Source organism: Oncorhynchus gorbuscha, linkage group LG08 (assembly GCF_021184085.1).
Source record: "Oncorhynchus gorbuscha isolate QuinsamMale2020 ecotype Even-year linkage group LG08, OgorEven_v1.0, whole genome shotgun sequence".
NCBI classification, from domain to species: domain Eukaryota; kingdom Metazoa; phylum Chordata; class Actinopteri; order Salmoniformes; family Salmonidae; genus Oncorhynchus; species Oncorhynchus gorbuscha.
This window is the reverse complement of record NC_060180.1, coordinates 33,815,963-33,831,161: the sequence shown is the minus strand read 5'-3', so window position 1 is coordinate 33,831,161 and position 15,199 is coordinate 33,815,963. Positions and strand designations below refer to the sequence as shown.

The 15,199-nt window shown below is 42.7% G+C and overlaps 1 protein-coding gene across 4 annotated transcripts in view; it reads left to right on the top strand.

Annotated features, from left to right (window-relative positions):
* The window catches only part of LOC124041515 (serine/threonine-protein kinase STK11-like), a 61,034-nt gene that overhangs the window by 24,746 nt on the left and 21,089 nt on the right, over positions 1 to 15,199 (top strand). For all 4 annotated transcript variants that reach the window (XR_006839959.1, XM_046359194.1, XM_046359195.1 and 1 more), the window contains exons 4-6: positions 2,936 to 3,025; positions 14,005 to 14,137; positions 14,296 to 14,432. Coding sequence is in view for 3 of the 4 variants with exons in the window: in XM_046359194.1 (XP_046215150.1) it covers positions 2,936 to 3,025; positions 14,005 to 14,137; positions 14,296 to 14,432 (360 nt within the window). In the remaining variant the exon portion in view is untranslated. The remainder of the gene's footprint in view (positions 1 to 2,935; positions 3,026 to 14,004; positions 14,138 to 14,295; positions 14,433 to 15,199) is intronic.

The following is a 15,199-nucleotide window of genomic DNA, read 5'->3' as shown; positions in this document are numbered from 1 at the left end:
GTGGTTGTTGACCTTGATCTTTTTGGCCTTCTTGTGACATCGGGTGCTGTAGTTGTCCTGGAGGGCATGCCGTTTGACCCCGGTGATGCATTTGGCAGACCGCACCGCCCTCTGGAGAGGTACCAGGCAGTGATACAGTCCGATACGATGCTCTCAATTGTGCATCTGTAAAAGTTTATGGGTTGTAAGTGCCAAACCAAATTTCTTCAGCCTCCCTAGGTTGAAGAGGTGCCGTTGCACTGCCTTCACCACACTGTCTGTGTGGGTGGACCATTTCAGTTTGTCCATGATGTGTACACCGAGGAACTTGAAGCTTTCCACCTTCTCCACTGTGGTCATGTCGATGTGGATAGGGGCGTGCTCCCTCTGCTGTTTCCTGAAGTCCACGATCAGCTCCTTTGGTTTGCTGACATTGAGTGAGAGGTTATTTTCCTGGCAACACACTCCCTTTTCCGTATGTAGTCTGTGATTGTCTGTAGACCCTGCCACATACTTCTCGTGTCTGAGCCGTTGAATTGCCACTCCACTTTATCTCTACTGATCTTTTGCCTGTTTGTTTGTCTGCCTTACAGAGGGAATAACATCACTGTTTGTATTCAGCCATATTCCCAGTCACCTTGCCATGGTTAGATGTGGTGGATTGTGCTTTCCATTTTGCGTGATTGCTGCCATCTATCCACTGTTTCTGGTGAGGGTAGGTTTTAATAGTCACAGTGGGTACAACATCTCCTATACCCTTCCTGATAAACAAAGTCACTGTATCAGTGTATTCGTTAATGTTATTCATAGAGGCTACCCGTAACATCCCAGTCCGCGGGATCAAAACAATCTTGAAGCGTGGATTCCGATTGGCCAGACTAGCATTGAATAGTCCTTAGCACGTGTACTTCCTGTTTTGAGTTTCTGCCTTTAGGAAAGGAGGAGCAAAATGGAGTCGTGATAAGATTTGCTTAAGGGAGGGCGGAGGAGGGCCTTGTAGGCATCCCGGAAGTTTGAGTAGCAGTGGTCGAGTATTGACTCGGGTGTGAATACTTATGTAAATGAGGTATTTCATTTTAAATAAATTAGCTAGAATTTCTCAACATGTTTTCACGATGTCATTATTGGGTTTTGTGTGAAGATGTGGGAAAAAAACAACAATTGAATACATTTTGAATTCGGGCTATAACACAAAATGTGAAATAGGTCAAGGGGTATAAATACTTTCTGAAGGCACTGCATGTCACCAGTAGTAAATATACCGTTAATCCCCATTTGGTTACATTAATTTCTGTTAATGCATTACTAATTACAGTAAATGACCGTTCTCAAGCTACACTTGTGAGAGACAAGTTTTATTTTAATGACCATTGTTTACAAGTTTGTTTTTGAATTGTCTTGTTTTGAGTGCTCCATATGAGCATGTTTGGTTTCACTGTCCTGTTCATGATGAGGGAGCATGTGCCTGAGCATGCATGAAGTACCTGGCTTGCTGAGTGAAAATGTAGGAAAGTGACAATTTGGGAATATCTGATTTCTGATATTCTTAACTCAACACAACCACCATTTTAAAAGCTGAGTTTTTGCGAATCATAATAGTTCCTCACATTATTTCAAAAATCTTTCCGACAATCTCCCGGCCTCAAAGACCAATCATTATCTGATCATCCCATATCTCCAGTGGAAATAATACCTGAACACTTTTCCCTTGCTCAAAGACCGCTGTCTGTCCCAAACTCACTGACATGGGAAACTACAAGGGCCATGAATAGGCTAGTTGATACAATGTTGCAAGTTAGCAAGCAACAGCTTCAGCTGGACCTTTGTTGATACATTTGATACAATTGCTGTGCTTCACTAGCAATGGTTCACATCAAGACAAATAAAAAGGGTGGCAGACAGGCTGAGTAGAGAGATGAATGCAATTGGAGAAGACTTTTCATCTGGATATTTTATACAGTTTTTATTTGTCAGCTTTATTTATTTTTAATTTGTTAACAATGTACCATAACTGGGCTTATAAAAGTGAGAGAAAAAATTGGCCATAGTACTGTTTATCCATATTGAGAAGCTGTAGCTAGTATACACTTATTTGAGGGTTAATTGTGGGGAACTGTGGGTATCTGACCCGATGTAGGACTCTAGTGTGTGTGTTCCCTTCTCTACCCTGCAGCAGTGGAGAGACTCCTGACGCAGACATGACTTCGCAGTAAGCTCTGCGTCATCCCCAGGCCTATCTCTCGCTCCTGCTCTTACTTATATATATATATATTTCTCTTCGCCCCATGGCAGAATGTGTAGAATTGCCGCAAACTTGCTTTAAAACTGCAGCATTTTCTCTACAGCCCATGGCAAAATATGTAGAATAGATTTTTTTTTTGTGACCCCCATCAAAGTTGCCAATCCCTGACCTCTAGGTTTTCTTGAAGATAATATCTAATTGGTTTATATCTAGTTTTTGCTTTGTCAATTTATCTTGTAGTTCCAAAATAACCCGCCTTGCTGCTGGTTCAAAGCCTTGGAGAAACTCGCCTAAAGTAAAACAAATGCCATATTTAATCAATTTCCCACTCTGAGACAGTGTTTCTTAAATTTTTTTATTTATTTATTTTTATTTAAACTCTTATCTAAATATGCAAGTCAGATAAGAACAAATTGTTATTTACAATGATGGCCTACTGGGGAACAGTGGGTTAACTGCCTTGTTCAGGGGCAGAACGACAGATTTTTACCTCGTCAGCTCGTGGAGTCAATTCGGCAACCTTTCGGTTACTGGCCCAACGCTCTAACTAATAGGGTACCTGCTGTCCCCATTACCTATATGCATTCTGTTAAGAGGAAAATGTCTTTCCCTTTCTGTTGTATTTTAATGGCTGTTTAATATGGAACTTTTATTGTGTAAATGCTTCTCATTGCGCTGTTGTGTTTTGAGTATTCCCTTGACTGCCCATTTTACGTATATGGTGATGGAGTATTGCGTATGTGGGATGCAAGAAATGCTGGACAGCGTCCCAGAGAGAAGATTTCCAGTATTTCAAGCTCACGGGTAAGTTTATTTCTCTCTCGCGCTCTTTTTCTCGGCAGCTCCCTAGCTCAACAACTCTCTCGCTCACCATTTCTCTATTGTTCTCGCCCGCCCTTTATCTATTTTGCCATCTTTCTCTCCATCTCTCTCTCTGCCTCTAGCCCCCCCATTCTTGTTCAATTGCACCATCTCTCTCTCCCTCTTTTTATTTTTATTTTATTAGTCTGAGCTTCTGTGCAGAGTCTACTCCAAGACTAAGTTTAGGCCCTGGACTGCAGAGCTCTCCATTGCTGATAAAGCGAAGACTGTTTTGTTATTGCTTGAGTTTTTTGCAAAAAGTAATTTTTACCCATTACTTTTAGGGAGCTCTTAGAGTTCTATTACAGTAAGGTATTAAGGTACTTAACCCTCATACTACCACCATATTGAACATACATGGATTACCAACTGTAGTCATTTTGACCCCAAGACGAAACTGTTGGAAAAAACAACAGTCATAGCAAAATATCAACTTAATTCTCATTAAAACATCATTAGACATGTAAATAGGGTTATCCATTTTTTTTTTACTTGTTACATCTGTTAAGTGAGTATCTGATAATAATCGGCTAATTTGTTTCAAGTCATTACGTTAAGATATGGGGGAAGGTGGGATCATGGCTATATTCAATCAAATTCACAAGTTGATTTAACTTATGTTTAACCCTTTCTCATGGTTGGTGTTTTGATGGATTTGTCCAAAATCGTTTGACATGAAGCATTTACTTTTCTGTCATTACATTTATGGCACTGTATGTACTCAACATACGGCATCATTCGGTGCATTCGGAAAGTATTCAGACCGCTTCCCTTTTTCCACATTTTTTTACATTACAGCCTTATTCTAAAATGGATTAACTAAAACAATTTCCTCATCAATCTACATACAATACCCCATAATGGCAAAGCGGGTTTTTAGAAATGTTTGCAAATTTATGAAAAAGATACCTTATTGGCATAAATATTCAGGCCCTTTGCTATGAGACTTGAAATTGAGCTCCGGTGCATCCCGTTTCCATTGATCATTCTTGAGATGTTTCTACAACTTGTTTGGAGTCCACCTGTTGTATATTGGACATGATTTGGAAAGGCACACACCTGTCTATATAAGGTCCCACAGTTGACAGTGCATGTCAGAGCAAAAACCAAGCAATGAGGTTGAAGGAATTGTCCTTCGAGCTCCGAGACAGGATTTGTGTCGAGGCACAGATCTGGGGAAGGGTACCAAAACACTTCTGCAGCTTTGAAGGTCCCCAAGAAGACAGTGGCCTCCATCATTCTTAACTTCTTTGGGATAAGGGGCATCATTTTCACTTTTGGATGAATAGCGTGCCCAGAGTGAACTGCCTCTTACTCAGTCCCAGATGCTACTCGGGGGAATTGGAGTTCAGCCGTTGCATTCAGCCCCCTTGCCATGCCTAACAGCTCAAGAGAGTAGCAGCCCCTGCTTTTCCAGCTGCCCCCCCCCCTCAAAGGTCCCCCTTCCCTTCACCCCTTACGGCTGTGTCCTGTGTGTGCAACCAGTGGAGGGGACTGGAACGGAACGAGCTCCCTGCCACCATCAGTGGGGTGGGGAACTCACAACAACACTGCTGTGGATTCATCCACACAGGGCTAGACGCTAATGACTAACTATTGGAGCGATTGCATCTGGCTGTTCTTCTGCGTGCTCGTTAGCTAGGAAGTATCAGGGCTGGTGAGAAGCCTCTGTCCTCTTAGTACAGCTGTGTAGATCTTCTATTTCCACCTCCTTGTTTTTCACTGTTCTGGTGGATGATGTAAGTCGCTCTGGATAAGAGCATCTGCTAAATGACTTAAATGTAAATGTAAAATGTGCATATTAGTATTGGATAGAAAACACTCTGAAGTTTCTAAAATTGTTTGAATGATGTCTGTGAGTATAACAAAACTCATATGGCAGGCAAAAAAACAAACAGGAAGTGTGAATTCTGAGGTTTGTAGTTTTTGAACTCAACCAATATCCACTGTTTCTTCGACCTGTAATATAACTTTTTGAACGTTTCTTCCGAATGGACCAGATCACGCATTTGGATTTGTTTACCAAATCCGATTGGACATAAATGATGGACATTATCGAGCAAAACAAGCATTTATTGTGGAACTGCGATTCCTGGGAGTGCGTTCTGATGAAGGTCATCAAAGGTAAGTGAATATTTATAATGCTATTTATGAATAAAGTTGATTACCCAACATGGTGGATATTTCTCTGGCTGGTCTGGGCTCTGAGCGCCGTTCTCAGATTATGCTTTTTCCGTAAAGTTTTTTTAAAATCTGGCAGCGGTTGCATTAAGGAGAAGTGTATCTATTTCCATGTCTAAAACTTGTATTTCCATTGACATTTATAATGAGTATTTCTGTGAATTCATGTGGCTCTCTACAATATCACTGCATGTTTTGGAACTACTGAACGTAACACGCCAATGTAAAATACGATTTTTGGATAGAAATATGAACTTTACAGAACAAAACATACATGTATTGTGTAACATGAAGTCCTATGAGTGTCATCTGATGAAGGTCATCAAAGGTTAGTGATCAATTTTATCTCTTTGTGCTTTTTGTGACTCCTCTCTCTGGCTGGAAAAATGGCAGGGTTTTTCTGTGAGTTGGTGGTGACCTAACAATTTGTTTGGAGCTTTTGCTGTAAAGCATTTTTTTTTAAATCTGACTGTGGCTAGGTTAATGAGAATTGTATCTTTAAAATGGTGCCTAATACTTTGAGAAATGTGATTTATGAGGTTTCTGTTGATTTTGTTTTTGGCGCCCTGCAATTTCATTGGCTGTTGGCGAAGGATTCCGCTAGCGGAACGGGGTCGTAGACAGGTTAAGTGGAAGAAGTTTGGAACCACCAACACTCTTCCTAGAGCTGGCTGCCCGGTCAAACTGCGCAATCAGGGGAGAGGGGCCTTGGTCAGGGAGGTAAACAAGAACCTGGTGGTCACTCAGACAGAGCTCTGGAGATGGGAGAACCTTTCAGAAGGACAACCATCTCTGAAGCAATCCACCAATCATTTCCTTTTTGCCAGAGTGGCCAGATGGAAGCCACTCCTCAGTAAAAAGCACATGACAGCCCGCTTGGAGTTTGCCAAAAGGCACCTAAAGGACTCTCATACCATGAGAAAGCAAGGTGGTGGCAGCATCATGCTGTGGGGATGTTTTTCAGTGGCAGGGACTGGGAAACTAGTCAGGATTGAGGGAAAGAGGGAAGTACAGAGTGATCCTTGATAAACTTGCTCCAGAGTGCTCAGACTGGGGCGAAAGTTCACCTTTCAACAGGGCAATGACCCTAAGCACACAGCCAAGATATTGCAGGAGTGGCTTCGGTACAGGTCTCGGAATGTCCTAGACTGGCCCAGCCAGAGCCTGTACTTCAATCCAATCGAACAACTCTGGAGAAACCTGAAAAAAGCTGTGCAGCGACAATCCCCATCCAACCTGACAGTTTGAGGATTTGCAGAGATGAATGGGAGAAGCTCCCCAAATACAAGTGTGCCAAGATTTGTACTGTCATACCCAATAAGACTTGAGGCTTGATATCGCTGCCAACGGTGCTTCAACAAAGTACTGAGTAAAAGGTCTGAATACTTATGTAAATGTGATATTTCAGTTTTTTAAATATATATTTTTTTAATCTGTAAAAAATTCAACTTGTTTCTTTATCATTTAACCTCATAGTCCGCCCCATCCCGCATGCGGTCGCGTTACTACAGCCTCAAGCTCATTACCATAACGCAACGTTAGCGATTTCTAAAAATCGCAAATGAAATGAAATCAATATGCCTGCTCTCAAGCTTATCCTTTTCTTAACAATCCTGACGTCTCAGATTTTCAAAATATGCTTTAGAACCAGAGAAAATCAATAATTTGTGTAAGAGTGGTGATAGCTAGCTTAGCATTTAGCATTAGCATTTAGCACGCAACATATTCACAAAAACCAGCAAAGGGATCAAATAAAATAATTTACATTTGAAGAACTTCAGATGTTTCAATGAGGAGACTCTCAGTTACATAGCAGATGTCCAGTTTTTCCTGAAAGATTCTTGTGTAGGACACATTGTTCTGTTTTGTTACTATGCATTTGGCTACCGAAACCAACCGAAAATTCAGTCACCTACACGTCAAACTTTTTTCCGAATTAACTCCATAATATTGACTGAAACATGGAAAACGTTGTTTGAATCAATCCTCAAGGTGTTTTGTCATATATCTCTTCATTGAAATGGCAGTCCTAGAAGCCTTCTTTGTTCTCTGATTCAGATGGAAAAATACTGGTAGCTGACTTTTGCGCACCAATTTCCACGCAGACACCGTGCGGGACACTTGGCAATTGTAGTCTCTTATGGTCAATCTTCCAATGATATGCCTACAAATACGTCACAATTGCTGCAGACACCTTGGGGAAACGCTAGAAAGTGTCCGTTCATTCCTGTCGCATTCACAGCCATATTTTTCTTTTTTTTAATTTCACCTTTATTTAACCAGGTAGGCTAGTTGAGAACAAGTTCTCATTTGCAACTGCGACCTGGCCAAGATAAAGCATAGCAGTGTGAACAGACAACAGAGTTACACATGGAATAAACAATTAACAAGTCAATAACACAGTAGAAAAAAATGGGCAGTCTATATACAATGTGTGCAAAAGGCATGAGGAGGTAGGCGAATAATACAATTTTGCAGATTAACACTGGAGTGATAAATGATCAGATGGTCATGTACAGGTAGAGATATTGGTGTGCAAAAGAGCAGAAAAATAAATAAATAAAAACAGTATAAAAACAGTATGGGAATGAGGTAGGTGAAAATGGGTGGGCTATTTTCCTATAGACTATGTACACCTGCAGCGATCGGTTAGCTGCTCGGATAGCTGATGTTTGAAGTTGGTGAGGGAGATAAAAGTCTCCAACTTCAGCGATTTTTGCAATTCGTTCCAGTCACAGGCAGCAGAGTACTGGAACGAAAGGTGGCCAAATGATGTGTTGGCTTTAGGGATGATCAGTGAGATACACCTGCTGGAGCGCGTGCTACGGATGGGTGTTGCCATCGTGACCAGTGAACTGAGATAAGGCGGAGCTTTACCTAGCATGGACTTGTAGATGACCTGGAGCCAGTGGGTCTGGCGACGAATATGTAGTGAGGGCCAGCCGACCAGAGCATACAAGTCGCAGTGGTGGGTGGTATAAGGTGCTTTAGTGACAAAACGGATGGCACTGTGATAGACTGCATCCAGTTTGCTGAGTAGAGTGTTGGAAGCCATTTTGTAGATGACATCGCCGATGTCGAGGATCGGTAGGATAGTCAGTTTTACTAGGGTAAGCTTGGCAGCGTGAGTGAAGGAGGCTTTGTTGCGGAATAGAAAGCCGACTCTTGATTTGATTTTCGATTGGAGATGTTTGATGTGGGTCTGGAAGGAGAGTTTGCAGTCTAGCCAGACACCTAGGTACTTATAGATGTCCACATATTCAAGGTCGGAACCATCCAGGGTGGTGATGCTAGTCGGGCATGCGGGTGCAGGCAGCGATCGGTTGAAAAGCATGCATTTGGTTTTACTCGCGTTTAAGAGCAGTTGGAGGCCACGGAAGGAGCGCTGTATGGCATTGAAGCTCGTTAGATAGCACAGTGTCCGTTAGATAGCACAGTGTCCAATGACGGGCCGAAAGTATATAGAATGGTGTCGTCTGCGTAGAGGTGGATCAGGGAATCGCCCGCAGCAAGAGCAACATCATTGATATACACAGAGAAAAGAGTCGGCCCGAGAATTGAACCCTGTGGCACCCCCATAGAGACTGCCAGAGGACCGGACAGCATGCCCTCCGATTTGACACACTGGACTCTGTCTGCAAAGTAATTGGTGAACCAGGCAAGGCAGTCATCCGAAAAACCGAGGCTGTTGAGTCTGCCGATAAGAATATGGTGATTGACAGAGTCGAAAGCCTTGGCGAGGTCGATGAAGACGGCTGCACAGTACGGTCTTTTATCGATGGCGGTTATGATATCGTTTAGTACCTTGAGTGTGGCTGAGGTGCACCCGTGACCGGCTCGGAAACCAGATTGCACAGCGGAGAAGGTACGGTGGGATTCGAGATGGTCAGTGACCTGTTTGTTGACTTGGCTTTCAAGACCTTAGATAGGCAGGGCAGGATGGATATAGGTCTGTAACAGTTTGGGTCCAGGGTGTCTCCCCTTTGAAGAGGGGGATGACTGCGGCAGCTTTCCAATCCTTGGGGATCTCAGACGATATGAAAGAGAGGTTGAACAGGCTGGTAATAGGGGTTGCGACAATGGCGGCAGATAGTTTCAGAAATAGCGGGTCCAGATTGTCAAGCCCAGCTGATTTGTACGGGTCCAGGTTTTGCAGCTCTTTCATAACATCTGCTATCTGGATTTGGGTAAAGGAGAACCTGGAGAGGTTTGGGTGAGGAGCTACGGGGGGGGGCGGAGCTGTTCGCCGAGGTTGGAGTAGCCAGGCGGAAGGCATGGCCAGCCGTTGAGAAGTGCTTATTGAAGTTTTCGATAATCATGGATTTATCGGTGGAGACCGTGTTTCCTAGCCTCAGTGCAGTGGGCAGCTGGGAGGAGGTGCTCTTGTTCTCCATGGACTTCACAGTGTCCCAGAACTTTTTGGAGTTGGAGCTACAGGATGCAAACTTCTGCCTGAAGAAGCTGGCCTTAGCTTTCCTGACTGACTGCGTGTATTGGTTCCTGACTTCCCTGAACAGTTGCATATCACGGGGGCTATTCGATGCTATTGCAGTCCGCCACAGGATGTTTTTGTGCTGGTCGAGGGCAGTCAGGTCTGGAGTGAACCAAGGGCTGTATCTGTTCTTGGTTCTGCATTTTTTTGAACGGAGCATGCTTATCTAAAATGGTGGCGATATAAGGCGATCGTGGAAAACGTACCTTCAGAAATCCTGTTCATTTCCTGGTCGCTTAAACATCTTGGTTTTGCCTGAAGCTTTTGTTATAAGGCACTCACAGTGAAAATCTTTGCAGTTCTGGAAACGTCAGAGTGTCTTCTTTCCAAAACTATCAATTCCAAGCATAGTCGAGCATCTTTTCGTGACAAAATATTGCGCTTAAAACGGGCACGTCTTTTTATCCAAAAATGAAATAATGCCCCTAGTGGACTAACAGGTTAAGAGGTATTGTGTGTAGAGTTATGAGGAATAAGTCTTTGACGTAACGTGTAGAAAATCAAGGGGTCTGAATACTGTCCGAATGCACTGTATACCATTCTCAGTCCAAACCCGATGGGGCCCAACTGCTGCTGGGCCTCATACTGTGTTTTGGGTTTGCGGTGTTGTGTTAATCTTTCTTAACTGTGCGTGTCTGTGCACCTTTCACTACTGCTCTCTCTGAGCAGCAGGCACTAGCGGCGTCAGGATTCCGATATTGGTTGGGCCAGAGAAATTTGTGGCCATGATGAAGCTTTTTTTCTGATCATTGAAATGTTTCATATTGCAATATGAATAGGTTGAGGTGCATTTGATGGAATGATGATCCACAAGACCACCACAGACAGCTCATCTCAGAATCAGGAGAAGCCCATATTCCAATGGCGTCTAATGCCGATGCAGCCTAGCCACAGTATCTGAGCGGAGTTGAGCTCAACATCCTTTCCAGCTACTCCGCTAAAAACCTTTAACACGTTTACAGGAAGGGTGAAAAAAACTCGCTTCAAATTAGCTTCATAAATGTTTTGTTTAAAATCACCATTTAACCAACACCTATTTATCTTTGACTAAGTGGACCTACCATTTTGGGTTTGAAGTTGTTTTGAAAGCAAACCATATGATTTAAATGGAAAGTATTTGCATAAATAACAAAGGTGACTGTAAGAAGCACTCATCATTTCAAAAAAGCTATATGTCATATTACGCAGCACATAAACACTCTAAATAGGTCATGAGCCAGACAGATGGCCTAAGAAGCAATGAAAATGAATTATTTAGGCTATATTATTAGTCTATTATATCAATGCTATAGACTACAAATAAATACTTTGAAGCGAGTGTGACGAACTAAGCTGGCAGGAACATTAAGCTCCTCAGCATTTAAACAACACTTCGTTGTATTAAATCCTTAGTCTATAAATTGCACATATAGGCTGTGTCTTACTTAGAATTAAATGAAAATTAAATGGAAAAATTCCTTATTTGGCTCAGTCTACCGTGCCTTTGAATTCACTTTTGAGAAACACTATTTTGGCCAGAGTCTGGCTTATGCGATGGTGCCTTGAGAGTAGGCCAGCAGCGGAAAATACCCTCTCTGTGCTTGCAGAGCCACTGGGGATGCTAAAAAACCTTCGGCCACTCTTGCCAGGCAGGGAAGGGATGAGGAGATATCTTTCCAAAAGGTGATAACGTCTGCGTTTCTTCTCATGACCGTTATGTACTCCTTTACCTCTGCTTTTGATTGTACAGAGGGACCGCTGCTGCTGAATGACGAGCTGAACATGTGAGGTCTTTTGGGCACTTTGTTTTGCTCAAGGGCAGGTTTGGGTGCTGCTGGTACGGCAAATGCACCTGCCGGAGGCACATTGATAGCCTCTGTTTCCTTCACAAGGAGGTTGCGTATCTCTCCAAGCTGGTTATGCACCAGCTCATCCCTTATCACCCGCTCAGTTTTAAACCTGGAGTCCAGGATGGCAGTTAGGACAAATGTTTATCATTATAATACCCCCTGTACTGAGTGGAAACGTTATCTGATCGTTTCTGCAAAAGCAGCAATGTCTATGGCCTGAGACACGGTAGTCAGCGGTTTATTTCTGACACCACGGGGAGAATCATGCCCAGGTTCCCCATCTCTTTCTGCATATTATCGGTGAGGTCAGCTTGTGCTGTCAGTACCTCCACCAGGACCTGTAGCCAACTCATTTAGTTTAGGGTGAGTTTTGCATCATCAGAGGTAGACTTCAGTTTGTTTTGCCACAGTGGGTCTCTTTAGAACATCTTTTATACAGACTCAATCATGCGTAATTGGCTGTTCTTGTCATACATGCTGTTGTGGGATGCACTCCCAATCTGTCACTTTCTTCTGTGTTTTATGTACACTTCCTAACACCTTTCAAAGTTTTTCTAGTTTCTGGATCAGTCCGCTAACCCCATCATGCATGTTAATGGCATCCTTTGTTGCGAACTGAAGCATGTGAATTGGGCACCGTAAATGGAGATTTGACTCTGAAGTACTGGTTTACCATCATGTCCACATTGTTGGCTATATGGTCAGTTTGGAACTGAGATCGCAGGTGGTGTGCCCTCCATATCGGATGCCTCATCTTCCTCCTGTCCATCATTGGTCTCCTCAAAACAAGGTAGGTTGAAGGCTTCGACCATGTTGCTTGCACTGTCAGTCACCACTCGTATGAATTGTCGCTGCACGTTCCAGTCCACTATTCCAGTCCACTATTTTTGGTAAATGGCCTCTGCTGTGTGGCGTTTTTGTATGTGCTCGCAGCTCAACAACACTGTGTGTCCTTGATAGTTTCCGTCAATAAAACTGGCGACAATCCCCAGGAAACAGTGTCCCTTTCAGCTAGTCCAAATGTCGTTGACACAAAACAAAACCATCACCTAGCTGCAATAGTTCTTAAATTGGCTTCCATTTCTTGCACGCCTGGTTTAGCCTCACTTGCAGAATACCACATCCCTTCCCATTCTCCCTTAGTTATTTGGGAGAAACTCTCCAAATGCAGGTGTGCCAAGTTTGTAGCATCATACCCAAGAAGACTCAAGGCTGTAATCGCTGTCAAATCTGCTTCAACAAAGTACTGCATAAAGGGTCTAAATACTGATGTAAATGTTTCTGTATTTTTTGCAAAAATTTCCCAAAACCTGTTTTTGCTTTGTCATTGTGGGTAGATTGATGAGGGGGGGAATGATTTAATACATTACAGGCTTATTCTAAAATGTAACAATTTCGAGAAAGTCAAGGGGTCTGAATACTTTCCGAATGCACTGTAAGCAGATTAATAAATGAGCTACCACAACTTATTTTCCCAGCCAGAGATCAATTAGCCTAACTAAATATATAGACTGAGATTCAGTGAAACAAAATCACATTGATTATCAGACAGGCTTTTTTTTGAGTAAAGAGCAAAATCCACTTAAGTTACATAACATTCTAGCAACTTGTTTCCTCTCTTTGTGTTTTTCTAAGACTGGCGGTTTCCTGGTCTCCTCACTCCACTGCTGCCCGCTTCATTGTTCTCAACACCAGTTTAAATCAATATACTGTTTTCTAGAAATCAGGCTGTTTGGGCTCATTTACATTTCTATGATGTCGGACAGAGAAATTAATGGCTGATTGTTTCTGCAAAAGCAGCGATGTCTATGGCTAGAGACAGGGTGGTAGTCAGCAGTTTACTTCTGACACCACGGGGAGAATCATGCCCAGGTTCCCCAGCTCTTTCTGCATATATTATTGGTGATGTCATCTTGTGGTGTCAGTACCGGGCTCTAATTTTCAGGCTCGAGGAGAACACTTTTGGCTGTGGTCAAAATGACCCCAAAGGACTGGATTTTTATTTCATTTGAAGTCTTTATACAGCAACACTAAGCAATTTATGTATATTTATTAAGAACAAGTTCATTGACATGGTCATTAACATTTTGAAGAATTGAATAAACCACCTATTGGCTATGATATAAAATATGCCTCTGGGTTCAAAATGACCCCAGTCGGTTGTATGAGGGTTAATTGTTACCCAGAAATGAGTTGATATATAACGGCTGCATTGGGCCTTTAAACACTCATTTATAGCCACACTTGATTAAAAGACTTATTAGATTGCTTGGATAGATACATCGTGTATGGCTGAGCTCACACTTGTATCAAGTTGTTTGTGGGTGTGCACAGATCTCAAGTTAGGATTCACCGTAGAGCTAATGTGGTGTACTGACTTGTCTTGTAGGATTTTATTATTAACCCTCCCTCCCTCTCAGGTACTTTTTACAGCTGTTAGATGGCCTTGAATATTTGCACAGCCAGGGAATCGTTCACAAGGACATTAAACCAGGAAATCTGCTTCTGACTACCGACGGGGCACTCAAGATCTCCGACCTGGGCGTGGCAGAGGTGAGATGTCATCTCACTTACCTCAGTCACCTTTACCTGTATATTACCTATTGTTAGGGATATGCATGTTCTTAACGATATTATGCAGACATCATTCTTCCCTCTGAGTGTGTTGAGTTTGAGCCTTTTCTCCCTATCTGTTGCTCCCCCTCCACCAGGCTTTGCACCCGTTTGCAGAGGATGACACGTGTCGTACGAGTCAGGGCTCGCCGGCGTTCCAGCCCCCCGAGATCGCCAATGGCCTGGACACCTTTTCAGGGTTCAAAGTGGACATCTGGTCCGCAGGCATCACACTGTGAGTAATAGCCATTGCAATGTCCAAGTCCACCCTGACCCCTAGCTCAGCACCTTCTGTTGATCTGGAAGGATAATCAATGGTAATGAAAACCGAGCGCTTTGATTACCTATCTGTCCAACATACACTGAGTGTACAAGAGATCTACTCTTTCCATGACATCGACTGACCAGGTGAGTCCAAGTAAAAGCTATGGTCCTTATTGATGTCCCTTGTTAAATCACCTTCAATCAGTGTAGATGAATGGGGAGGAAACTGGTTAAAGAAGGATTTTTAAGCCTTTAGGCAATTAAGACATGAACTGTGTTCGAATGTTCGTACTAACTGCACTAACCATACTATTTGTAACATGAATTGAGTATTTAGTATGCTTTTTGGTCATAGTGGGGATATAGTTAGTATGCCAAAAGTCCCCGGATGTCGTACTAAATTCGCCGAAATATGAAGTATACATGCAGAGGACACTATTTCTGTACTTTAGGGCCCATAATTCAGGAAATGGGCGTGGCTTCACATCGTTTCCAGATTTGAAGAATATATCGGAAAATAGGCAGTCGAAATACGAGAGCGGATACAGATGTTAAGAAAATGTTGAGCAATGTAATAAAGTAATGCCTTTTAAAACAGGTTACCTTACATGTTATATTGGCTGACAATTTGTTAGCTGCGCTGTCCTTACGAACCACATAGTGTTACAGCAGGATGTATCGGTATGTTGTTAGCTATCTACCTAATGTTAGTTGGCTACTTATACATCGAACTTGGCA